General features: G+C 41.9%; 1 protein-coding gene across 1 annotated transcript; it reads left to right on the top strand.

Moving 5' to 3' along the window:
• Window positions 1-19,947: 19,947 nt before the first annotated feature.
• Window positions 19,948-21,903, top strand: KCNA4 (potassium voltage-gated channel subfamily A member 4; the record flags this gene model as incomplete). Its single annotated transcript, XM_080692215.1, has 1 exon — window positions 19,948-21,903. One exon carries the CDS (start codon window positions 19,948-19,950, stop codon window positions 21,901-21,903), a length of 1,956 nt encoding a protein of 651 aa, XP_080548341.1.
• Between the last annotated feature and the right edge of the window lie 3,470 nt (window positions 21,904-25,373).

The following is a 25,373-nucleotide window of genomic DNA, read 5'->3' as shown; positions in this document are numbered from 1 at the left end:
ACTCCTGGATGACTTTACCTACATCTAAAAATCCCCAGGCTTCCTTCCTTTTCTTTGAGACCTTCCTCTTTATGAAAGAATCTCTCCATGATGAGAAGAGAAACCTAAATAAAATAATCCCTTAGTCTGTCACATTTATCTTTCATAGTTGGTGTTGTAAACAAATGGGATCTGCCCTGTTTTCTGGAGTATCTGTTTACTCCACCCAGGTAAGGCCCCTTGGAGCCCTTTGTGTTCTGAGTCTGATAGTGAATGGGGACTCACTGATAAGTCTGACTCTTAATCCTGTGTTAGGGGTTCTTATCCACAGGAAACATGGGAAGCATGTGATTTTGATTGTTTTAAAATACTCATTTGATTTCTGGTTCTGGTCTCTGGGTTTTGTCGTCTGATTATTTAGTGATCTCTGTGAAGAAATTAACAGTTTATGAAGATCTTGTCCCTGCCAGCTAGAAGATTTCAGAGACTCTGCTTTGTTAACTGCTTTTGTGTTTGGCTATGTGTATATTTTGAGTTAAAATCAATTAAGAACTTGTACTCACTCAGTATACAACGGCTTTTTGGTATGGAGACCAGTAAATTTTATATTTCTGTGTTTGTGCAACTCATGACTGAAAGTTTAGAATAGTCTTTAAGCTTTTTTTTCTTTGTATACTTATGTCTGTAATTTAAGAAAGGCCATTGCCTATCACTTAGTGAGTATGTAAGATTTTCCAACCTCCAGGTAGTATTAATAAATTTGATTATTCAATCTTTTGAAGAAGTTCTACTCTGATTGGTTTAGAAGTAGTAAACTATTGTCTATACCAGCATTCCTAAAATTCTTAGAAATTAAGGAAATTAAATTACTAAGACTTTGAATGTAATAAATTTAAAAACTATTCTTTTAGAAATCAACTAAAAATGTCTTAAGATTTTAAATTCAGCTGGGCATAGTGACCACACCTTTAATCCCAGTTTTGGGTAGGTTGAGACAAAAAACTCATATGTTTGAGGATACTTTTGACAATGAAGCAACTCTCAGCAACCTAGTGAGACCCTAATTCAAAATAAAATATTTTTTTAAAGGGCTAGGAATGTTGATGTAGCTCAGAGGTAGAATGCCCCTGTATTCAATCCTCAATACAACACACACACACACACACACACACACACACACACACACACACACAATTTCAAGATTATACATTAGATAAATCTTTGTTAAAATTTAAAAATATTTAGCTTACTAAATCAGCTACATTTTCTTTTGTTTATACAGCTTAAGTATTATATTCGCAAATTTTTATTCCACATAGATATGTTGTTTCTAAAGTATTTGGGTCTAACTGGGCATGGTGGTAAGCACCTATAATTCTAGTATTTGGGAGGCTGAAGCATGAGAATTCAGGCTTAGTGAGATCCTGTTTCAAAATAATAAATAAAACAGGGCTGTTGTGTATCTCAGAGGTAGGACATCCTGAGTTCCATAATTTTACATTTTATATTTATTTAGATAATAAACAAACATACATACATATATGTCTACTGATACAAATGATAATATTTCTTCTACTAAGCATTTTTAGTCATGAGAAGTATACATTTATATTTTATAAAATTAAATAATTATTTCAAAAGTTTTATTTCATCAGCAAGTATATTTTGTAGTACGCCAGCTAGAATATATTATTCAAGATTTTTAGATGACTTAAACCTTTGGGTTGGGGGAAAGAAATAAAAAACCTTGGACTGACATAAAACTGAGTTGATTATGGGATATTCATTAGATTCAAGAAAGATGGCAGATTGAGACATTAATTATTTAATCATAGATTTAGGTTTATTTGCTTTCACTTTTTACTTGTATATGCTGTGGCGCAGCTATGTGTACTTGGACCTATTTAGTTTTGGCACTCCAAAGAGTTGTGCTATAAGGATATATATGGGCTATAGAAATTTATAAATGACTTTTGGTAAGGGAATTTTATATGTCATGGTCAAATTGGCTAAGGTTTTCTCATTTATTTAAAACATTTTTAGAAAAGCTTTATTATCAAATATTATGTTACAAAATTAGAATGTTTTTTGTTAAAGTGATGATTTAGATTTTAATTATTGGCTTGCTCTTAATAAGGAATAATAAATATTTTTATTTACCTTCTGTGTAATACAGTCGACCACAATAGCAAAAATTCTGGATCATAATAGAGTAGCATTTTAAAGTTTATATTGACTTTATTATATCTCAATTATTTAAGAAAACTATGGTTTACTTACGATATGGGAGTAGCTGTGGACATCACCAAGAACATCCACATCCTAGCTAGAGAGCTTCAAGATACTTAACCAGTTGTGCTTTATAACCAAAGCATTTCCTCTCTCAATAGTATTAGCTAGAATCACCGAAGCCAGGCATAGGAATGCCTGTTCTTGGGAAGATGAGACAGGAGAATCATAGATTTGTGGCCAGTGTACTGGAACTTACCAAGATCCTATTTCAAAATAAAAAATAAAAAGGTCTGGGGGTGTAGCTCAGAGATAGACTCCCCCTGGGTTCAATCCCTAGCCGGCTTCCCTTTGTCCTTCCCTTCCCTTCCTTTCCCTTTTGCAGTACTGGGGATTGAGCCCAAGGGTGCTTTACCTCTAAGTTACATTCCCCGTCCTTTTTATATTTGAGACAGTCTCGCTAAGTAGCTAAGGCTGGACTGGAACCTGTGATCGTTCTGTCTCAGCCTCCCAAGTATCGGGATTACAGGCGTGTGCCACCACACCAAGCAAAGAAAAAAAAAAAAAATCAGAGAAAGATTATTTCCTCAAGCCTGCTTCACCCCACTCAGGATGTCTATAATTGCCTCTGATATTTTCAGTGATAAATGATATTCATATGTTAAGATTTTAAAGTCAGAAGGGAGTTTTACAGAGGAAGAAACTGGCAATCCAGACTTTATTGGAGCCCTGTATTCACAAAACACAAGGGAGAACAAAGCACATAAGACCACCTTCCCTGGCACGTTTCAAGTTGAATCGCCTCCATCCTTCCTCCTAGCCCCACCCTGTAACATCATATGATTGCAGGATGGGTCCCTGCTTATCTGCTTCTATAAAACCTCAGACCTCTCTTTGACTTTGAGACTTTCTTTATTAGTAAATGTTCCTATATTGTAATAACCTTAATAAAACCACCTCCTCAGCTGTCTTAGGCATTTGTCTTTTATTTAACTTATTCTTCTATTTCTCATAATAACCTTGTAAAGCAGGAATCATCAGTCTCATTTTGCAGATGGGAACATTACCATTAGAAAACCTAAGAAACCTAACCAAGCTTATATGGCTATTAATGGATTGAAATGTTCTGATTTTAGAGTCTGTGCTCTTAATCTATCATCTATATATCATCATGAAGGATCTAAAGGACTCATATTATTCTTTTTATACATCACATTTGACTAAGGAATGAAATATTCAATAACTTTTCCTAAGTTGAATTTATTTTTCTTTTAGCTTAAAGTCAGAGCCAGTCTATTATTTGATGGATGGACCATGTTTGTGCAGGACCATGTTTGTGCAGGAAAATTAATTGTTCTTAAATATATTACTAATATAACTTTGTTGAGCTAAGTTTAAAGTACATGGCCAAACCACTATCTGTGTGCATACACTCCCCATCCCTTTTTTATTATTTTATTTTAAAATAGGATTTCACTAAGTTGCTGAGACAACTGGCCTCAAACCTGCTACCCTCCTGTCTCAGCCTCTCAAGTAGTGGAATTACAGGTATATACCTCCAGGCAGGGTTCTTCTTACATTTTTAAGTAACTCTCTTACTGCAAACTCTGCAGTTCCCTCATCTATATATTTCTGCATCATACTCCCGGGCTGCGGTAAACTTTTTGGCTGTAGTTTGTTCTTTTTATTCTCCCCTCCCCTTGAGTGAAACTGAACAAGTAAAATACGGAGCAATCAAGAGATTACTTTGAAGAGTGGCCCTTACGTTTTTGGCAATGTAATCTACAATAATTGCTGGAATGCTTTGCCTCCCAGAAATTACTCTCTTGGTGCTTTTAACGAAGGTAAAAGAATATGCATGTATAAAGCTATTCTAAGATGAAAGCCATGGTTCAATATTATCTTAAAAATAACTTTAATTTGGATCCAGTCAATTTTATCACACTCTTATTCAAATGATGTGCCTTTAAGTGGAGAAGATCTAGTACACCTAGTGAAATATGAGGAAAAAAATACCAGAATGCCTTAAAAAAAAAAAACCTGCTGTTACTTAGAATACTGCATGAACAATTCTCATCTGCAAAGTTATTTATTACTTAGTTATTTTTAGATCTTATTTTGGGGGGGATGCATCTCTCACAGTAGCCTCTGGGTACATTTGCAGAGTTTAATAATTAGCTCTCCCAGGATAGATTGAACACAACGTAGAAGACATAAACACAGGATACATTCACATACATTGGCACAGAATCACACAAAATAAACCGGTAAGGGTGGATACCTTTCATCCTGCGTTTCTCAGCCAACAAGGTGATCTAATAATTCCTTGAAAGCTGAGAATCTTAAGTACTTGATATTAATTAAGGAGCTGCTTCTTCATCCAAGGGTTATGGTTGGTTTCTGGGCTGTGGCTAGTGTCTATAATTTTGAGTGAGGTTTTAACATGCTTATATCCTAAAAATAAAATTATTGGCTCTGAAATCGAAACACAAAGCCACCATGAAATACTGACCGATTTCAGTTTAACACCACGGACTACTCCAATGCAGCTCAATTACAAAACGAGTTGGCATAAACTTTAATATTCACTGTGTAAATATTTTAAGCATGTGAGATGTGGGTGGCATTGGAATGGTCTGCCCTAAGTGAGAGGATCAAGGGTCTCCCCAAATCTTAAAACAGCAGGGTATATTGCCATCAGAATTAATGTGTTGGGCTTGTGTTGGCCCCTGTGCAGAAAATCTCATCCCTTACAGACTCTGATGAGTGGCTTCCTCAGCTTGTGGCTTGTGAGGCCTGGTTCAAAAATATTAGCTAAGTCTGCCTGGCCTGGGGAAGCAGGCTTGTAATTCCCACGCTTGGGAGGCGGAGACAGGAGGATCAAGCAGGTTCAAAGCCAGCATCTCTGGCTTAAGAGACCCTGTTTCCAAATAAAATATAAAAAAATGGGTTTGGGAGTATAGCCCGGAGGTAGAAGGGTTCCATCCCCAGTACAACCAAAAAAAAAAAAAAAAAAAAAAAAAAAATTAGCCAATTCAATTAGATTCCTTCTTTTGGAAAATTTTAATAAAAGCAGGTGAAAGACTGTTGAACTGAAAGGCCATGTGACAGTGGGACCTAGTCAGCCATTATGGGGCTGTGCACTCCTGGAGATAAGAGGAAACAGAGACAGCAGAGAAAGAAGAGGCAGGTGGGAGGAGACAGAAATAGAGATAAAATAGAAATGAGAGAGCAAAAGAAAAAGAGAAACAAAGGGAGGGGGAAGAGAGAGAAAGAGATAGAGAGGATGAGAAATAGAGAAAGATAGAGAGACTACTCATGTTTTTGTCTTTGATGAATCTTGGTCGTCCACTCTTTTCTGGTGAAATCTGACTGTATCCTTCCTGCTGTAGAACATGAACTGGCTTGAACGACTTTCTATTCCTTCCGACCAAAAGAAGCCTTAATGAAACAGAAGTTGTAACAGAGAATAGCCCATCCCAGTCTTTCAGAGAATAAAAGTATCAGGCCTGCGGAGGAACATTTATGTGAGTAAGGTTACAAATCAGGACACCTGGGGCTACTAGCAATCTTCACCATCTCATGTGCAAATGTAGTGGTATTCAAATGTAGCAGTGTGAATTCTACCCTCCTCCTCAGAACTTTCTCTCCAACCCATTGTGAGCAGTTTCCTACCTTTTCCAGGTATCAAACAAAGCCTGAAAGAGGTGTCTGGTGGAAGGAAGGACACAGGTGCATTCCAATTTAGAATGTATAAAATGACGGTGTTGTAGAATTAAATTGCTTTAGGACCCAGTGCTACCTATTCATTAGACTCCTTTGGGGAAAGCTGCTACTGCCCAGCTATCAAAATTTCAACTTTTGAATCATGTTTATTGGTAGCAGTTCTTCTTTTCTTTGTCTAAGATTTTCATGTGGCAATTTTTTTTTCTTTTATCTTTTTTTTTTTTTCAGTACTGGGGATGGAACCCAGGGGCATTCTACCTCTGAGCTACACCCCCAGTCCTATTTTTTATTCTTTATTTTGAAATGGGTTCTTGGTGAGTTACAAAGGGCATTAAGTAGCTAAGGCTGGTCTTGAACCTGGATCCTCCTGTCTCAGCCTCCCAAATGCTGGTATTACAAGCGTGCACCACCAAGCCTGGCTACATACTTTCTTATCTTCCAGTCCTCTGTTCAAATAGCATCCTACCAAAGCTGACTGTAGTTACCCATTTGAATTTGAAAACCCCTCGACATTTCATTGCCCTATATGATTTTCCTCACTACAGTTATTGCCATGGGAAATTGTCTAGTTTATTTGAATGTTTGGGCCTAGTCTTTCTTTATTTGCAACTACTACTTAGTCCTTAATTAAGTTCATGTCTGAGACAATGTAGATAATAAAATTATGTAAATAAACAAATGACTAGCACCATTAATAACATTCTGAATATTCAAGTTAATATCATCTACAGGCATTTTATAATAATAATAAAAAAAAACTGCTGCCAAATTCCAGGTTGGTTTAGAACAAGTTTTGAATTATTAAAGTCTAAAAATTTTTACTTTCATGTTATCTACAGGTTGACTACAAATCTTTTCAGTTCTGAGCCGGGCATGGTGGCGCATGCTTGTAATCCCCATGCTTGGGAGGTGAAGACAGGAGTATCATGCTGGGTTAAGAGACCCTGTTTCAAAAAAAAAAAGTACAAAAATAGGTCTGGAGGTGTAGCCTGGAGGTAGAAGGGTTTCCAGGAACCCCAGTACCACCAAAAAAAAAAAAAAAATCTTTTCAGTTCTGTTAGGTTACTTATTAGACATTACCAGATAGGGTAGGTTGGATTGGACCTAAAGCACACATATCAAAAGGCTACTGAGGTGTATTTAGGCAGAAAAGACATGGTGACTTCCCTAATGCATATGCATTAGGGGGAAAGGTTACTGCTCTCATGGAAGACTCCAGGCTGGTTTTCCACTCCCTGGAACAGACCACTCCAGACTCTCTCTGAAGCATAATTCCTTTGTCCCACACTGTTTTATGATTGCAACATTTCCCCACCTCCTTTCTTTTATCATGGACTTTCTCACATGGTAACATCACTTCTTTGAATAAACTTCTTATATTCCCCATTTGCTTTTTTGCATGAATGCTTTTTATGCAGAGAAGCAAAAATTGAGGTGCTGCAGAATAATATTCATGTTGGAGAAATCTTCCACTTAGAAACAGTCTCTTTAGGGGAAATCTGTAAGAATCATTCCTACCCATCCTGTTGTTGAAATTCAAGTACCATAGAAAAATTTGCTACTAAAAACTACCTATTTGTTATCTAATTTTCATAATGTTTTTAACTTGAATTGCCATGGCAAAGTTACCATAGGGTGGGTGACTTTGATAACAGAAATTTAATTTTTTCTATTTCTGGGGGCTGGAAGTCCAAGTTCAAGGTGCCAGCAAAGCAAGTTTCATTGGAAGCCTCTTCTGTAGGCTGGTGGGCAGCTGCCACTTTGCTGTGCCCTCACATGACTCTTCCTGTGCTTACTGAGATGGCTTTTCTCCTTGCAAGGGCACCATCTCCAACATGTGACTCCAGCTTTATGATTGCATCTAATCCTAATACCTCCCCAAAGCCCCATCTCCAATGAACTGTATATTGGGAATTTGGGCTTCAACATACAGATTTGGGGAAAGGAGAGTTATACAAATGTTTAGTCTATACAGCCTATGATAGCTATCTTTTTAAAATGATAATGTCCTGTACTTATGCTGTTCTTTTATGATCATAAGACATATTACTGTATATTTTTTTTCATGTGTGTGTGTGTGTGTGTGTGTGTGTGCGCGCGTATGTGTATATGTGTGTGTGTTATGTTACTGAGGATTGAATCCAGGGACATTCTACTTCCAAGCTACACTTCAAATCATATTTATTTTATTTTATTTTATTTTATTTTGAAACAGGGTATTGCTAGGTTTCTAAGGTTGGTTTTGAATCCACGATTCTCCTGTCTCAGCCTCCCAAGTACTGGGATTATAGGACTGAGCAACCATACCTAGCACTACTCATTTTCTTATATGATCTACACTGGGAATCTTGTGAAATAGGACTGATGCTGTACTTTCTAGTTTTGCAGATAAGAAGCTTGAAGTTCAGAAAGGTTAAGCATCTTGCTAGAGGTTCTGCAGTCAGGAGGCCAATAACACACTCACACAACTCCAGAGTCTGATTTTTGCTCCAGCCCCTCGAGCAACTCAAGAGTAATTGCTTTGGTCAGATGCTTATGTTTCTTTTTCCAAGGACACTTGTGAATCATGAGAATTTCACTGTAAATTTATAACTATACCTTCAAGTTCAAACTTACACAGGAATTCAGATAAGGGCTTTTTGCTGAAAATCATCTAAATAAAATGGGTGGTGACCTTTGGAGCTGATCTCTGTATTTACCCAGAAGAAGGACTGATTTGTGAGGCTGTCTGAGAAATAAATTGGAGGAGCTTCCTGTGTATGTCAATCTCCATGTGTGATGCGCTATTCTCTGTGGCCCACTATGGGAAACTGTAAGTTGGCATCCTTCTTACCTGCAGACTCGCAGATTTGTTTGGGCTTTTGTTTCAAAATACATCAGTTGGCTAATCCCCGGAATTGTGTTTCTACTTTCAACCAGGAGTGGAAAAAAGCGAGCAAATAGCAAAATAATTTTGGATAGATTTCTTAACTGGTTTGTATCCAGTGGAAATTTTTTTTTCCACCTGAGAACATCCTTCTTACAACTAAGGTTCTTGTTTCAAAAAGCATGTGCCAAACAAAGTTGTTCTAGTGCTTAGCCAAATCAGAAGATATGCTGGTCTTACTGAAGGAGACAGTGCTGCAGGGATGCCTATATCCTGTTCTCAGGCAGAGACCCTTTGTAAGCTTTGATGATGCCTGCCATAGGAGCTGAACAATGTCAATCAAAATAAAAATGGGCCCCACAGGGTGGCACATGCCAGTAATCTCAGGAATTGGGCAGCTAAGTGGAGGATCCCAAGTTCAAGGGCAGTCTCAAAAACCTATGGAGACCCTGTTTCTTTTTCTTTTTTCTTTCTTTTTTTTTTTTTTTTTTTGGTGTTACTTGGGTTCCTGGAAGCCCTTCTACCTCCAGGCTACACTCCCAGACCTATTTTATATATTTTTATTTGGAAACAGGGTCTCCTAAGCCAGCTCAGCTGGCTTCAAACCTGTGTGATCCTCCTGTCTCCACCTCCCAAGTGTGGGGATTACAAGTGTGCACCACCACTCCAGGCTGGGAGACCCTGTTTCTAAAACAAAAATTCAAAATGGCTGGAGGGTTATAGTTCTAAGTAGAATGTCCCCAAATTCAATCGTTAGTACTGCAATAAATAAATAAATAAATAAATAAATAAATAAATAAACTAATTAATTAAAATGGGAATAAGGCATGTTGGGAGGTTGAGACAGGAGGATCATAGGATCAAGGCCAGAATGCTGTAATTTAGCAAGATGGTGTTCAAGATAAAACAATTTAAGAGAAAAAGGGTTGAGGGTGTAGCTCAGAGGCAGAGAACCCTTAGGTTCAATCCCCAGTAACACACAGACACACAGACACAGACTCCCCCCCCCCACACACACATCAAAATGTGACCATACCAGAAACTTTGGAATTCATATGTGATAGGAAGTATATCATTACCTCTTGTTTTTATTAAACTTATGTGTAAGTTCTGGGAACAACTCCAGGATGTAAACTATTAGGAGTTGCTGTGGAAGGCATAATGTTAGTTCTATCTGCAGGACTGCACACTCCCATACGTAGACCACCTATAATCATCTCTGCCCTAAGTTTCTTCCTGACTGGTGCCGGCAGATCCTGCCAATGATTTTTATCTGCACCAAGGTCAGTACTTCATTTTCAATGAGTCTCCACAACTGCCCTATTTTCTAATCCCATAAAAGGAAAACAGAACAAAGAGATAAAAGGATGATTTTACTTTACCTTTTTATGGTGTATTTAACAGAGTAGATCTCACCTGCAGCTTCATGCCATGCTGGTGTGCCACTGTGAAATGTAGACTGTGTTAACAAATACTGAGGTTCTTTGATTTAAGAAGGGCAGTTTTTGATTGATTTGCATCGAGAAGATGAAATCTAAGATGAGCTGAGGTTTTGGCAATTTAATCTCATCCACGTGGCTTCCGAGCTGCATTCATAGACAGAGAAGAAGGGGATGTCACCCTATCCAGGAGGTCTGGAAATACCTAGAGTTCAGTCTATTTAGTGAACATGTGGCATTAATCTGGATTTGCCCAGGGGAGTGTGTTGTACATATGCCCCACATCTGCCCTGTGGGTAGAGGTGGAAAAGGTTGAGAGTCCTGATATCTTAAGTTCACCCTAATGTTATGGCCTGTAATAAAGGAGCTTTGGGAGATTTTGGAGGAAGAGTAATGCCTTCCCATATCACGTTGGATCTTTTCTTTGTTTTTTTTTCATACATGCTCTTCTCCTGTAATGAGCCTTTGCCAGGAGACTCCTAACCTGAGAATCTTTCTTTATCTATTCCATTAGATGCCTCTTTTTATCCTCTGTGTGACTTTTGTCAAGACTACCCCATGAGTGTGCTGACTCTTGGCCCTCACCCTGGAGACCACGAGTGTCACCCAGGACAGGCTGCAGCTGACTTACCATTGAGCCCAGCACAGAGCCATCTTCGAACTGCACACTGAGATTAACATCTCAGACGGGCCCAAGGTGAGTACATAGCAGTGGCTGAGTAGAATTTATCTGCAAAAGAACAATTCCAAGGAACCTGACGGAATCGATAAGAGTGTGCTCGTTGACGTTTTCTCTGTCCAGTATTGTTTAACCCTTCCTTCTCACTAGCTTGTCACATGACTGTCTCCCTGTGTCCTCTTATCTTAAGTCGTGGCAAGTTGCTGGCTTCTGTTTTTAATAATCTTTTCTGATACCTTGTTTAAACTTTCTATAAACGAAAAGTGCTGGCTGCAGAAGGGCAGGAGAATTGCCTGGCTCCTCTCCAACCACCCCACTTATTAAATATAATTTTCTCCAAATTACCATATCTAACTCCAAGTCATTTTTGTGTGAGAGACTTATTATTGGCAGCAGCCTAGAGCAGCAGCCTTCCTTGGCAAGACTGTGGAACAAGTAGCATCCACTACACACAAATGTGAGAATGGAGGCATAGAACCACATGGAACCATGTCTCAGTGCTTTCCTACCTTCTCATCACTTCAAAGATGAAGGCAGGTGTGGTGGTAGACACCTGTAATCATGGTACTTGGCATGCTGAGACAGGAGGGTCACAGGTTAATGGCCAGCCTCAGCACTGTGGCAAGGACCTCTGAAACTTAGTCAAGATCCTGTTTCAAATTAAAAAAAAATCCAAATAGGCTGGGGTGTAGCTCAGAGGTAGAATGCCTCTGGTTCAATCTCTAGCACTACTTAAAAAAAAAATAGGAGAGTTGAGATGTTGAAGGCTGGGGTGAGCAGGTACAAAGATGATCTTATAGTTCTTTCCAACATATTTACCTAACTTTCCTAGCAAAATGAATCTTCTTCCATTATTTGTTTGCATTCTGCTTGGGTCAGGAGCAGCACGCGTTGCTCAGGGTGTAGTCCCTGTTTTCAGCAAGGTGTCACAGGCTTGTTGAGGAGATGGAGGAGGAGCAAAGGGAACATTGCAATTCATGGTGGACCTCAGTCCTCAAAGAGAGCAAAAACATTCATAATGGACATGGTGTGTATCCCGCAGGGCCTCCTGTCCTGCTTTGTACAAAAGAAAATCCGCTGCCCTTTGCCCCATTCTATATAAACAAAAGCTTCACAGAGTGAGCTGGAACATTTGTACCACCACTGAGAAAGTTCAGAACTGTGGATAAATTATTTGTGGTAACAGGTATATTTGGAGGTGGGAAGGTTGAAGGATTTTGACTAGTTGGTGACTAAGAAAATAATTTCCCCTTTTCCAAAGAAGAGTGAGTTTTGAGACAAAGTCAAGGTAAAGTTTTGCTGGTTTCTAGAGCCAAATCTTTCTATTGTTTATTTGTGAGGGTTTCTTTTTGTGTGTGTGTGTGGTACTGGGGGTGGAACCCAGGGACTTTCTACCTCCGGGCTATACTCCCAGACCTCTTTTATACTTTATTTGGAAACAGGGACTCACTAAGTTGCTGAGAGCCTCACTAAGTAGCTGAGGCTGGCTTTGAACCTGTGCGATCCTCCTGTCTCAGCCTCCCAAGTGCTGGGATTAAAAGTATATGCCACCATGCCCGGCCTATTTATGGAAGTTTCTAAAAATCAATTCCTAAAAGACTTTCAGGGAGAAATGGAATGATTCTTGTTTTATAAAGAAGTTATTTAGCCTGGTGCAGTGGTGTACACCTGTAATCCCAGTACTTGGGAGGCTGAGACAGGAGGATGGCAGGTTTGCAGCCAGCCTCAGCAACCTCATGAGACCCTCCACAACTTAGCGAGACTCTGTTTCAAAATAAAAAATAAAATAGCGCTGAGGGTATAGCTCAGGAGGTAGAATGCTCCTGGGTTCCATCCCCAGTAACACACACACACACACACACACACACACACACACACACACACATTATTTAAAGGAGCCTACGTGTGTGTGTGTGTGTGTGTGTGTGTGTGTGTGTGTGTGTAAGTAAGTAAATAAGTAAGAGAGAGGGGCATGTTCTTTATAGTTCAACCAAACTTAGCTTGCTGTAGTTACCTCTGCCCTTGCCCCAGCACCATGTGTCCATGTGTTCTGCAGAGCAGCCACCCCAGTTCTCACCATTCTTCAGACATAGCTCCCTCTTTCCCTAGAAATCCTTGCTTATTTTCTTCAGAGCAGATGCTGCTACATTCTTTGCACCCACCCCACATACAATCTCCATCATAACACACACGAATCTCCTCGATTCATAATCTATGTATCTGTGGCAGCCACTAGCAGTGTGAACACAGGGGCGTAGAACATTGGTATTGTTTTCACTTGCATGGGGTCTGTCCATGTTGCAAAGCCAGATTCTCAAGGCTGAGTTCTGTCACATAGTTATCTATATAACTTTTGGCAAGTTATTAATGTAAGCCTCAATTTCCTTCTCTAAAAATAGAGATAATAATAGTACCTCTCACATGAAGTGTTTAGTTATGCAGATAAAATTAGATAGTATACATGCAAAGAACTTAGTTACTATGTAGACACTATTTCCTGCCTTCATCAAGTCCTCAATAAATACTTATAAATACTTATAAATAAATACTTATTTATGGCCTGAATGGAATTTTCATGAGTGTGAGTATCTTTAGCTGCATTCTTGTTGTGTTTTGATAATTCTTATTCCCAATCAAACATTTATAAAGACTTCAGATATTTAATACTTTAAAATATCAGGGCCCTGATAGGAACAAATAGGACATGGCATATGGAAGCAAAATCCATAAAGTTTTAACATGATCCAATTAAAAATGTCCAAGCTTCAATGTAACTCTTATCTTTAGTACGTCATTCAGTCTCATTTTTCATCTTCCTGAAAGCGTTCCATAGCTGCTCTGAAGTGACCTAACAAATTGCTTTTGGGAAGCTGGTCCTGAGATCCTATGTCTTCAGTCCTGCCTTCTATCAGCACCAGAAACATCCTTCTGATGAGACAACAATAGACACAAATTATCTGCTTCTGGTACGTATGAAACTGTGCAGACTATTGCCTTGTAGAGGTACCCAGACAGTTTCTAGCTGGAACACAGGATCATTTTCAGTTTTGGAGAAATGTGCTCTCTCTAGAACGAATTGTAACAGGGAATGAACTGAAGCAAAGGACTTGTCTCCAGAGGCCTAGAGATCCCTTTCTCTCTGTCCTTAGACCTATGGTTGAAGGTGGTGGTGGTTGGGGGAGGGGAGACTACAGGTAAATTTATCTATTTCAAAAGTTCAAACTGTATTGGCTGGAAAAGGTTAAGAAAACTAAGCCCTATGCCAGATTGTTTATTTTCTTTTTTCTTTCCATTCATTACCATTCAACCCCTCCCCCCACTATTTAAAGAGAATAAACAGCAACAAAGAACCCTTCTCCAGGTGCCCTTCGCAGGGCCAGCAGCGGTTAGGTGAGTGAGTGAGCACAGGGCATATCTATAATTCAGCTCCGGAATATTTCCCTTAATAATTAATCAAGTGCCACAAAAGGAGGAGGCCCAGTAGGGCCCTTGAACAAAGCTGCCAGCCAAGGATGGCAGTGGGTACCTAGGAGCCAACCAACCATCCCAAGGTCGGGTTTGCTTCAGCAGTCAGGGCTGCACCCCCACCGCTTGCTTGGTCCATCCAGGGGAGAGGTGTCCAGGGACTCCGTTGCAACCTGGGCTGCTGGTTGTGCCTGTTTGTAAATTTATGCTCCCCTCCGCCTCTAACCTTCGGGTGGAATTGCACATTTGCATTCCTGTTCAGAGGGATTTCACAGACTAACCACCTATGAAGCAACCTGCAAGTCCTCCAGTACAAATGCCGGCTTCGGGGCACACTTGCTCTGTGTGTGTGTGTGTGTGTGTGTGTGTGTGTGTGTGTGTGTGTGTGTATGTGTGTGTGTGTAGGTTTTTGTTGGTGGCATTGTGAATCAGTCAAACCTTTCACAAATAGTAGTTCTTTTTGCAGCAACAGGTGTGTGGAGGGCTCCTGTCCTGCCTTTCCAAAGCCCCCAGTAATTCTGCCTGGCACCTATTCACAGTTCTCCAACCCTCTCCCTTGGACTTCTTCCTCAGGTGCACAGACACCAGCCAGGGTTTGATTCCATTTTGGCAAGTGTCCTCTCGCTGTGGTCTAATACGTGTTTAAAATAGTTTTCCTCCTAGTCCCAGAGGTCCAACTCCTGGGAGGAGGCGGACCAACTCGAGTACAAGGAGCTGAACCTCCATCTGCCCGCAGGCTAAGGGGGAGCCCCTGCCTGGCTTGTAGTCTCTACAGACAGGCACCCACCCAGGTGCCCAATTCCACAAATTCTCTACAAGGTGGGGGTGGGGAGCAGGAGGGGGGCGGGCGGCGGAGGAGATACAGAGAAAGCAGGTCAGGGAGAGAAGACTACAAGACGCTCCATTGCATCCATTTTCGGAACTGCTTATCCCGCCGAGGTCCCCCTCCCATTCTCTTTTAGGGGCACCTGCGCTGCAGTCGCCATCCGGACCCCCATTCCAGCTCCACGGGGGACATCTCCCCGCCGGGAATTGCTGCTTGCCTTTGGGGGAGACAGCCAAGTGCCCCTGGAACCGTTCCCAGCATCTGGGGAGTCGGGGGACCCGACGCAGGGGTGGGGAATCGCAGCGTCGTGACTGCGTCCGCGCCCCCACCCCCTGCGCGGGGAGGCTCCCCCGGCGACCGCCCCGAACGCCACACCCTCGGCTCGGCCCTGGCCCCGCCCCGCCCGGCGCGCGTTCGCGGCCCGGGGAGGCGTGTGCTGCTCCTGCAGCCCGCGAGAGGCAGAGGACGGATGCTGGAGGAGGAATTCGGGCTTAACAAGTGATCGCTGCTGTCTAGGATTTTGTTTCTTTTCTTTTCTTTCTTTCTTTCTTTCTTTCTTTTCTTTTTTTTTTTTTTTTTGGAGGGGGGAGGCTTGACTTCCTTTCCTAGTGCAGCCCTGCTGTGCTAAACTCCAGAGGAGCCAGGAGTCTTGGGGTCTTCATTGGGGGAGCTCCGAACTGATCCCCACCCCCAGGCTCCGGCAGCGAGGACTCGGTGCCCCCCCCTCCCCCGGCCAGACATCAGAACTTGTTCGGTGGATATTTTGGAGCTTTCACCAGCCAGACCGGAGTAATTCCTTTTACCCCCCCCCCCGCCCCATCATCCTTCCCCCTCCTCCAGCTGTTGCAGCTGGAGGGGGAAAAACAAGTCCGCGGGGAATTGTCTGCATTTTTATTTCCTACTCCTGGGAACGGTAAGTATGATACCTTTCTTATCTTTCCTCCACCTTATTGTTATTATTATTTTTTTGGCTGTTAAGAAACTGTGGACATCTGAGGGATAAATAATATCGAGAATGTAACAGAAGGGCATGAATGGAAGGCGGTTAAAAATAAACCAGGAGGTGGGAGAGGGAGGTGCAGATGCTACGCGGCGCTCCGGGGGGCCGACCCGGGGACGGGGTAAGTGCGCCCTGCTTAATGTGCCCAAGCGGGAGCCGAGGTCTGGAGGCGAGGGTGCAATTAAAGATGTCGTTTCCCAACGAGGTGGGGTTTAGATTTAGCATCGCTTTACCTCATCCCTGCCTCACCGGTTCTGTTCATTTGGGAACAGCTGGGGAACGGGTCTGTATTGCTGCCTCTTCCAACACTGGGATCTGTGTACATCCTCCCAGCGTTTGAGCCACCCAGAGCGACTGTATAAATGGCGTGCATTGAAGTAAATGTTTCTTACGGTGTTGGCCTTTCTGTTTTCCTCCCTCAATTTAATTTAATTTTTTTTCTTTCTCTGTCTCTCAGATAAGGCTCAGGTACCACTGTAACACAGTTGCAGGAATTAGCAGGGAGAGATGAAAACAACCTTGTTGGGCGAGGAGAGGAGGAGGGGCACAATGCTTGGCTGTTATTTGGGGGCATGGTGATTGAGGAATAGGTGGTCTGCAAAATCCTATTAGCATAATGGTGTTAGAAGAAGGGGAATTCGGCTGCAAAGGTGTCTTCTATAAAAGCTCCTGGGTGTTGGTTTGAAGAGATTCTCCCAACATAAATACCTCAAGAAGGAAGCTACCTTGAGAGATTTTTGAAACAGTCTGGTTTGTTGGGGAAAATATTTTCTTTTCTTCCTTTCTTTCTTTCAAATAGTGAGGTAACTAGAAAATAACCGAAAGAACAGTAATTTGCTTTTAGGAGGATGGAAGAGGGAGTTAAATAAACAAATCAACCTAAGTACATAAATAAGAAATTATTTGGTGTAAAGCAGCAGGTACAGATCTCCTGCAGAGTTGATGGTGAATTAGAAGACCTTCTAATTCATTCTGTTTTGGGAGTCACTTGGGTAGAAGGGTGTGTGTAGTATACAAATATACAGGCGTTTCAGTTACACTGGGGCTATATTTAAATGGTGTATTATAAATGTTTGGCAGAGTTGGGGAAGAAACTGAGCAAACTCCCAGGCTGTTTGGTTTGTGCAAGTCTTTGAGGGATGTTGGCCCAACACTCCACAGTGATGGAGCCCTAGGGTGGTTTTTTTTTTTTTTTTAAGGACTTTGGAGATCTTTTGATGGTAGGTCTCCACCCCATTATAAAATGATGTCAGAAATTAGACAGAAGAAGGGGGAATGTCACTCCAGATGCCGTCAGAGTTGCATTGATGGGCTTTGAGTCTCAATCACGCTCCCTTCTTGCCCTAGGAGAATGTGTATGATTGGGATGCTCTCTGCTTGCCACTTCCCTGCTGGACACTTCATAAAATTCAAGTGTGTTTAGGTTGCAAGGCTGACGAGACCAGCGAGGAGCAGCAGGTGGTCAAGAGCCGAGCCCTGTTAATGGCCTCAGAAAGCCATTTCTCTCCGGCTTCCCAAGTGCTTCCAGTAATAGAAGCTGGTGGGTGCCCTGAATTCTCTCATCCTCCTCTCCAGTGCTCTGGCCACTTTGCATTCTTAGAAGTCCTGTTGGGCAGAGTGAATGGAAGATACATGAGGAGACAAAAGATAAGGCCAGGAGGTAGTGTAGGTCCTGGGAGAGCAAACCAAAGAAGGGCTTGGAAGAGCAGTTGAAGGGGGAACAGATTGAGGGTACAAGAACGCATGATCAGGGAGTGGGAGATTGGAAATGAAGGCGGGGGGCTGTTGGGGGATAGGAGATGCAGGTCAAATTGTGAGGGGGTAAAGTGAGATGTGATAGGCCAAGAATAAAGTCCACACAAACTGGGACAAAATAAGGAGAAAGTTCCTTGAGAAGAATGTAAGAGGAACCATTGAGGTGAACAGGGAGGAACTGCAAGGAGAGAAGATGATTATTAGAGATGTGGAAACTGGGATCAGCTCTTAGGCTGTGGGTGGTAGGGAGTATTCAAGAAGAATCTGGGGAAAAGAAAAAAACAACAGAGATATGCTTCAGGGAGTCAGGGAATGCCAGCTTGATGCAGGCATGGGTGAGTCTCAGAGTGTTCTCATATCCTGAAGTCCTTCTCTCCCAGCCCATACAGCAGCATAGGGCACAGGCCTTTGGGGATGGGTAGACAGACAGTAGAGCGTAGGTTGCTGTCATGTAATTCATAACTGCCAGTGTTTATTGCCATTCATTATGTACAAGGCGGTGTGCTAGTCTGTCAACACCCATTATCTCATTTGATCTTTACAAAGGTGAGGTGGGGAGGTTATATTATATTATCTACACTTTGTAGATGAGGTGACTGAAGCTCATTCAAGAGCCTGCATTGAAAACAAACAAACAAACAAACAAACAAACAAACAAACAAGCTCAGTGTTTCTGACTTCTTTAATCAAGGTAGAGAGGAAGGCGGAGGGTGCTTAATTAAAAAACATTAGATAAGTGGAAATATTTTTTAAATTCCTTGAGGTAAATGAATGACAGAAATGGCTTTAAAGGCACAGCATCATTACTGTGGAATGAAGAAAGAGAGTGAGAATTAAAACCTGATATTAGGGAAGGAAAAGAGAGAAGCAGAAGCATGTGGCTGGAGAGTGGAGAGAAGAAAGAGAACTGAGTTGCCACAAAAATAGACCGGCTGAAATGACAACCAAAGATGAAGGAAAGAAGGACGTTGAGTGAGAAGGAGATTTAAGAACAGCCTGCCTCACACTCTTGGGAATTCATGGTCTCTGGGTGTGTATGATAGGATTTGCCTACAGACGAGAGGAGGAAGTATATGTGATTTAAAATGCTCAGTTTGCTTTTATGATTTGATCCCCTCCTCCAGTGCTTGTTTCCCATCCTTTTTTTCTTTTTCTTTCTTTCTTTTTTTTTCCAGGTGAAGAGCTTCTGTATGATCTTAGCCAAAGGATGGTTTGGGTTTCCTTGATTTCTATGGAGACCTCAGAGCTAGCTTTGCCTCTGCTTACAGCTCGTCTGGTACCTTCTCGACCTCCCAAGGTCTTTGACTCTATCTACAGCTTGAGGTTGCCCCTGGGTCCAGGAAGCCTTTGATGAACTTAGGAGGAGAGCCTGAACACTCACCGTGATGCACTGCGCAGCAATGGCTGGGCATACTTTAAGCCCCATCTTAACTTGGGTCAAGCCATCACTAGAAGGCAAGTGCTAAGACACAAGGCTTTTTTTTTTTTTTCCTTTCTTTCATTTTATTTAATCTGATCAGCTGGGCTTTGGACAGTTTCCATGGCAGAGAAATATATTTCATTTTCTAGGCACAACTGCTGGCTGTCAGATATTTGCTGCCTTTGAATTTTACAGCACTGTTACCAACGGCATCTGGGACACAGCTCCACATTTGAAGCTTTACCCCACTGGTTAATGTTTGGGAGACCTCAAAATCTTCTGACTTCGGCTTGAGAAGTGATAGCCTGTTTATCTAGACTAGCCAAGCCCTGGAGAGCAATGTTGAATCCCGGAGAAGAGAGAGCATGGGGCGTGCTGATTTAAAAACAGAAAATGCAAAGTTGGACTGAAAATATCCTTAGTCTTCCAAGCAATCTGCTTAAGGGTTCCAAACTTACCTTCATTTGGTGAGAAAAGAAGCTGCCCTATTTTTTTTTTTTTCCCCTTTCTTTTGCTTCTTCGTCTTCTACAACTGGAACCAGCCATTTCGGCAGCCCGCCACCATGGAGGTCGCAATGGTGAGTGCGGAGAGCTCAGGATGCAACAGCCACATGCCCTATGGCTATGCTGCCCAGGCCCGGGCCCGGGAGCGGGAGAGGCTGGCCCACTCCCGGGCGGCCGCGGCGGCCGCTGTTGCAGCGGCCACAGCTGCCGTGGAAGGCAGCGGAGGGTCCCACCACCACCACCAGCCCCGCGGGGCCTGCGGCTCCCACGACCCCCAGAGCAGCCGCGGCAGCCGAAGGAGGCGACGGCCGAGGCCCGAGAAGAAGAAAGCCCACCACCGGCAGAGCAGCTTTCCCCACTGCGCAGACCTGATGCCCAGCGGCTCGGAGGAGAAGATCCTGCGGGAGCTGAGCGAGGAGGAGGAGGAGGACGAGGAGGACGAGGACGAGGAGGAAGAGGAGGGCAGGTTCTACTACAGCGAGGACGACTACGGCGACGAGTGCTCCTACACCGACCTGCTGCCCCAGGACGAGGGGGGCGGCGGCGCCTACAGCTCGGTCCGCTACAGCGACTGCCGCGAGAGGGTGGTGATAAACGTGTCCGGCCTCCGCTTCGAGACCCAGATGAAGACGCTGGCCCAGTTTCCAGAGACTCTGTTGGGAGACCCCGAGAAGAGGACTCAGTACTTTGACCCTTTGCGCAACGAGTATTTTTTTGACAGGAACCGGCCCAGCTTTGATGCCATCTTATATTATTATCAGTCCGGAGGCCGCCTCAAGAGGCCCGTCAACGTCCCCTTCGACATCTTCACGGAGGAGGTGAAGTTCTACCAGTTGGGGGACGAGGCACTGCTCAAATTCCGAGAGGACGAGGGCTTTGTGAGAGAGGAGGAGGACAGGGCCCTGCCAGAGAATGAATTTAAAAAGCAGATCTGGCTTCTCTTCGAATATCCAGAGAGCTCCAGTCCTGCCAGGGGCATAGCCATCGTGTCCGTGCTGGTCATCCTAATCTCCATTGTCATCTTTTGCCTGGAAACCTTGCCCGAGTTCAGGGACGACAGGGATCTGGTCATGGCCCTGAGTGCCGGCGGGCACAGCGGGCTGTTGAACGACACCTCGGCCCTCCACCTGGAGAACTCTGGGCACACGATATTCAACGACCCCTTCTTCATCGTGGAGACAGTCTGCATCGTGTGGTTTTCCTTTGAGTTTGTGGTTCGCTGCTTTGCTTGTCCCAGCCAAGCACTCTTCTTCAAGAACATCATGAACATCATTGACATCGTGTCCATTTTGCCTTACTTCATCACCCTGGGCACCGACCTGGCCCAGCAGCAGGGCGGGGGCAACGGGCAGCAGCAGCAGGCCATGTCCTTCGCCATCCTCAGGATCATTCGTCTGGTCCGAGTGTTCCGGATCTTCAAGCTCTCCAGACACTCCAAAGGCCTGCAGATCCTGGGCCACACACTCAGAGCCAGCATGCGGGAACTGGGCCTCCTCATCTTCTTCCTCTTCATCGGGGTCATCCTCTTTTCCAGCGCTGTGTATTTTGCCGAGGCGGACGAGCCCACTACCCACTTCCAAAGCATCCCGGATGCGTTTTGGTGGGCTGTGGTAACCATGACAACCGTGGGCTATGGGGACATGAAGCCCATCACGGTGGGGGGCAAGATCGTGGGGTCCCTGTGTGCCATCGCGGGTGTCTTAACCATTGCTTTGCCAGTGCCAGTGATTGTCTCTAACTTTAACTATTTCTACCACAGAGAGACTGAAAACGAGGAACAGACGCAGCTGACACAAAACGCAGTCAGCTGCCCGTACCTCCCTTCTAATTTGCTCAAGAAATTTCGGAGCTCTACTTCTTCTTCCTTGGGGGACAAGTCAGAGTATCTAGAGATGGAAGAAGGAGTTAAGGAATCTCTGTGTGCAAAGGAGGAGAAGTGTCAGGGAAAGGGGGATGACAGCGAGACAGATAAAAACAACTGTTCTAATGCAAAGGCCGTGGAGACTGACGTGTGAATCGCTTTCTCCACACTCCACCCCCCCCCCAGCATCTCCAAATGTATTTATGCATAGAGAGTGCAGTTATGAAAATGAAATATGCAAATGAGTCCAATGCATATAGTAGTACGCCATTTAATGGCAATACATGGCATAATTGTTACTAAACTTGTCTTGCATATCAAATAAAATGATACATCTTGGAGAAGAGGGAGGTTTAAATAGGAGCAAATCTACCTTTATATTTTTTATTAGAATGCAAGAATTTTGCACATTAACTGGAAAAGATGTTAATAGTAAAGAAGGTCCCCTGGGGGCGTGTGTGTGTGTGTGTGTGTGTGTGTGTGTGTGTGTGTGCATACACGTGTGTATGTGTAAGTAAACTGTCAACGTTGTTGGTAATTGTGCAGTGATGGGAAAGTTGGCATTTTGAAGTATTTACTATGTAAGAACTAATGAATCTGAGCAGTCATTTACCAGTGCTTTAATAGCATCTCCTTATGTCTTTAGATTCTGTAGTTGTTTTTTAAAAAATTGTTAAGAATTATTGTGTAAAAAAAAAAGAGAAAGCAAATTATTTAATAGAATATAGGTCATGATTTTATCTTGGATTTAATTAAAGTTTATTTTTAACTGGAAATTAACTTTTAAAGAGGCTGCAGTGGCCTTTAGAAATTGATTATATTTTATTATTAATTCTGGGAAGCTCTGACAGCAAATGCCTAACATTATGGAAGATGTGAAATTGGAGAAAATGTAAAACGTTTTGTTCACAGGTAACAGGACTGGATTTTTTTTTTTCCTTTGCACTACTTTACATGCTGAACATGGAGAGAGACTTCATACTGTGAATGTTTACTAATGTAACAGTTCAATGACAATCATTGGAAGAATGATTTCTTAGTCTTATTTTATCGTTCTCTTATTTTCTTTATGTGAGACTAATGGCCACAGAGGTAACAGCACATGATTCTCTCCTATTTTAACATCTAAGTAACTGATCTACAAAGGGACTGTGAAGTAAAATTTAGCAACTGAATCTTTTGAAATTGGTCTGTTACAAGGATGCTTCAGAAACCATACTATTTTACATATTCTTCTGCCTTTTAAATCCAAAACAATTTAACCAAAGTTAATGCATGCACTGAAAGAATTCTTGAAGAAATAAGATGCCCAGCAGCTACAGTGATTATGGCTTAAGATCTTTTTCTATTAAATGTGCACCATAAATGCTGGATTTATTAAGTTTATTTTTTTGTGTGTGTGTGCAGCTATAGAAGAGCAGAATGTGGGGCTTCATCTCAGATTTAGCATTCTATTTGTTGAAATGGATAGAAGGAAGAATTGTGTCAAAGCATTTGGTTTTAATATCACCATCTACATATCTTTATTAAAGGATTTATTAAAGGATTTATGATACATATAACTGCATTAACTCAACAAGGTATATAAGAATGTGAGCTAATAACCATTAATCAGCCAGGTACTACTAAATCAGAATGAGATAGAGGTTAGGAAAAACTACATACACACACATACACACATCACAGTACACATACATTATAGGGTTTATTCCCCAGTTCTTTTAGAGTTTTAGGGAAAAAATAGCACATAGAGTATCAGCGCTTCATGAACTCTGGCACCTGTAAAACTTAAAAAAATTGTTTGGGAAACCTTTTTTTTTTTCAAACTTTTCTAACCCAGGCCATCATTTAAAAATCTTATTATTTCTTCAATGGTATTTAAAATTCAAAGTGAACCCACTATTTGGTTTAAAAGGGAATTTACACCTTCTCCCTGGCATTCCTGAATACCGGGGGAGAAACCCTTTGCTAGAGCATCATTTGGAGAATGAAAAGCAGCCACCAGTAGAGTTGACTGAATGTAAAGGACAAAGGTTAATAGTGGGCCCTTAAGGGCACCAAAACTAGGAAATGCTGTCATACAATTAAGACTTCAAAGTTGAGGTTTTAACATAGTTTGGATTGGGATATATTGCATTAGACTATGGATAAGGCTATTCGGATCATTCACTGTTCCTTTGGAAAAGTCACTTAAATTCACCTAGCATTGCTGTACCCAAATTTCTTCATAAGCATAAAAGAGTTCACATGGAGAATATGACATCACGTAACTATGAAAAACAAATGAAAACATGCAAAATCTCTGAAATGTTGAGTTCCATATAAATCCCTGATATCAGGTCTAAATTATTCAATCTTTTTCTTAAGAGAAGAAGTGATTTAGGATTCATGAGTTTGATCTATTTTTTCAGTAAACTGTAAAAATCGTGGGTTATTTTATGTTAGTCTCCTTATAAGAAGTCCATTTGCAGATACAAGGTAGGCAGTTTTTGGCTACTAGAGTTTTTATTTGGGGGAAAGATTTTAGTCATGTCATGGCATAAAAAAGTAACTCTGCTCAAAGGAAAGGACCAAATAGATCAGAATTCATGTCCTTCTTTTTTCTTTTTTTTATTGGGGAGTGAACCCTAGGGTATTCTACCTCCAAACTATATCCTGAGCTTTTTTATTTTTTATTTTTTTGAAATGGGGTCTCACTAGGTTGTTAAGAGTCTTGCTAAATTACAGAGGCTGATCTTGAAGCTCTGATCCTTCTGATTCAGCCTCCCAAGTACCGGTATTACAGATGTGTACCACCAGGCCCAGCTTCCGATTATATTTTAAAATACTTTAAGGGCTCTCTAATGTAAGGATGGTTATTGAACATTCTATAATGGCAACAGAAATGATTTGGTAATGTTCAGAAGGGAAAATGTACTGAATTTCATAGTTTCTATGACTTTTTTTTAAATCTGAGAAGTTTGAAAATACATATTGATAATTCTGAGAATCCCGGGAATGCAGTCATTTAGAAATTCGGGGCTTTGCCTTTATCTTACTTGGCTTCTTTAGAGGAAGAAAGAAGTGACAGTCATGGGCTTTCAAACCAAATGTTATTAGATTGTTGCTAAAAGTATGTTTCCACCCCCTGCAAGATGCATCTATTTTAGGGTGTCTAGATGTTGATTCTACACTGAGAAGAAAGCTTTTAAGCCCTCAATACTGGCATAGGGGCACTTCTGTACAGAGCACTTCTCTTTCAGAGAATGTGTGAAGGCAGGACGTTCAGTGCAGCTGTGAATTTACAGCATTTTTCCAAGTTGAAGCAAAGCAAAGTGGTTCAGAACCATTTGTGAAATTTCTGTACTGAGGAAAATGCTTCCAGGGACTTTGTGTAACTAAGTGATTTAGAAAAGTCTATCTTTTTAGTGGCCACCATACAAATTGGGTTGTAAGACAAATGAGAAATAACCTTTTAGAGATCAGAATTCTTGGGATCTGGGATTTTGTAGCTGCTTTGCAGATGATAAGAAATGTTATCCAAAGCATACTGTCTGAGGGTCATCCTAATCAGAGTCTTTTCAAAAGTGGGTGCATTGTTCTTTCTTGCAAATGGTGAAAAAGGAAACATTTACGTCTAACAGT

This window comes from Muscardinus avellanarius (genome assembly GCF_963383645.1).
Source record: "Muscardinus avellanarius genome assembly, chromosome: 1".
Taxonomy (NCBI): Eukaryota; Metazoa; Chordata; class Mammalia; order Rodentia; family Gliridae; genus Muscardinus; species Muscardinus avellanarius.
This window is presented reverse-complemented; position numbering and strand designations above follow the sequence as displayed.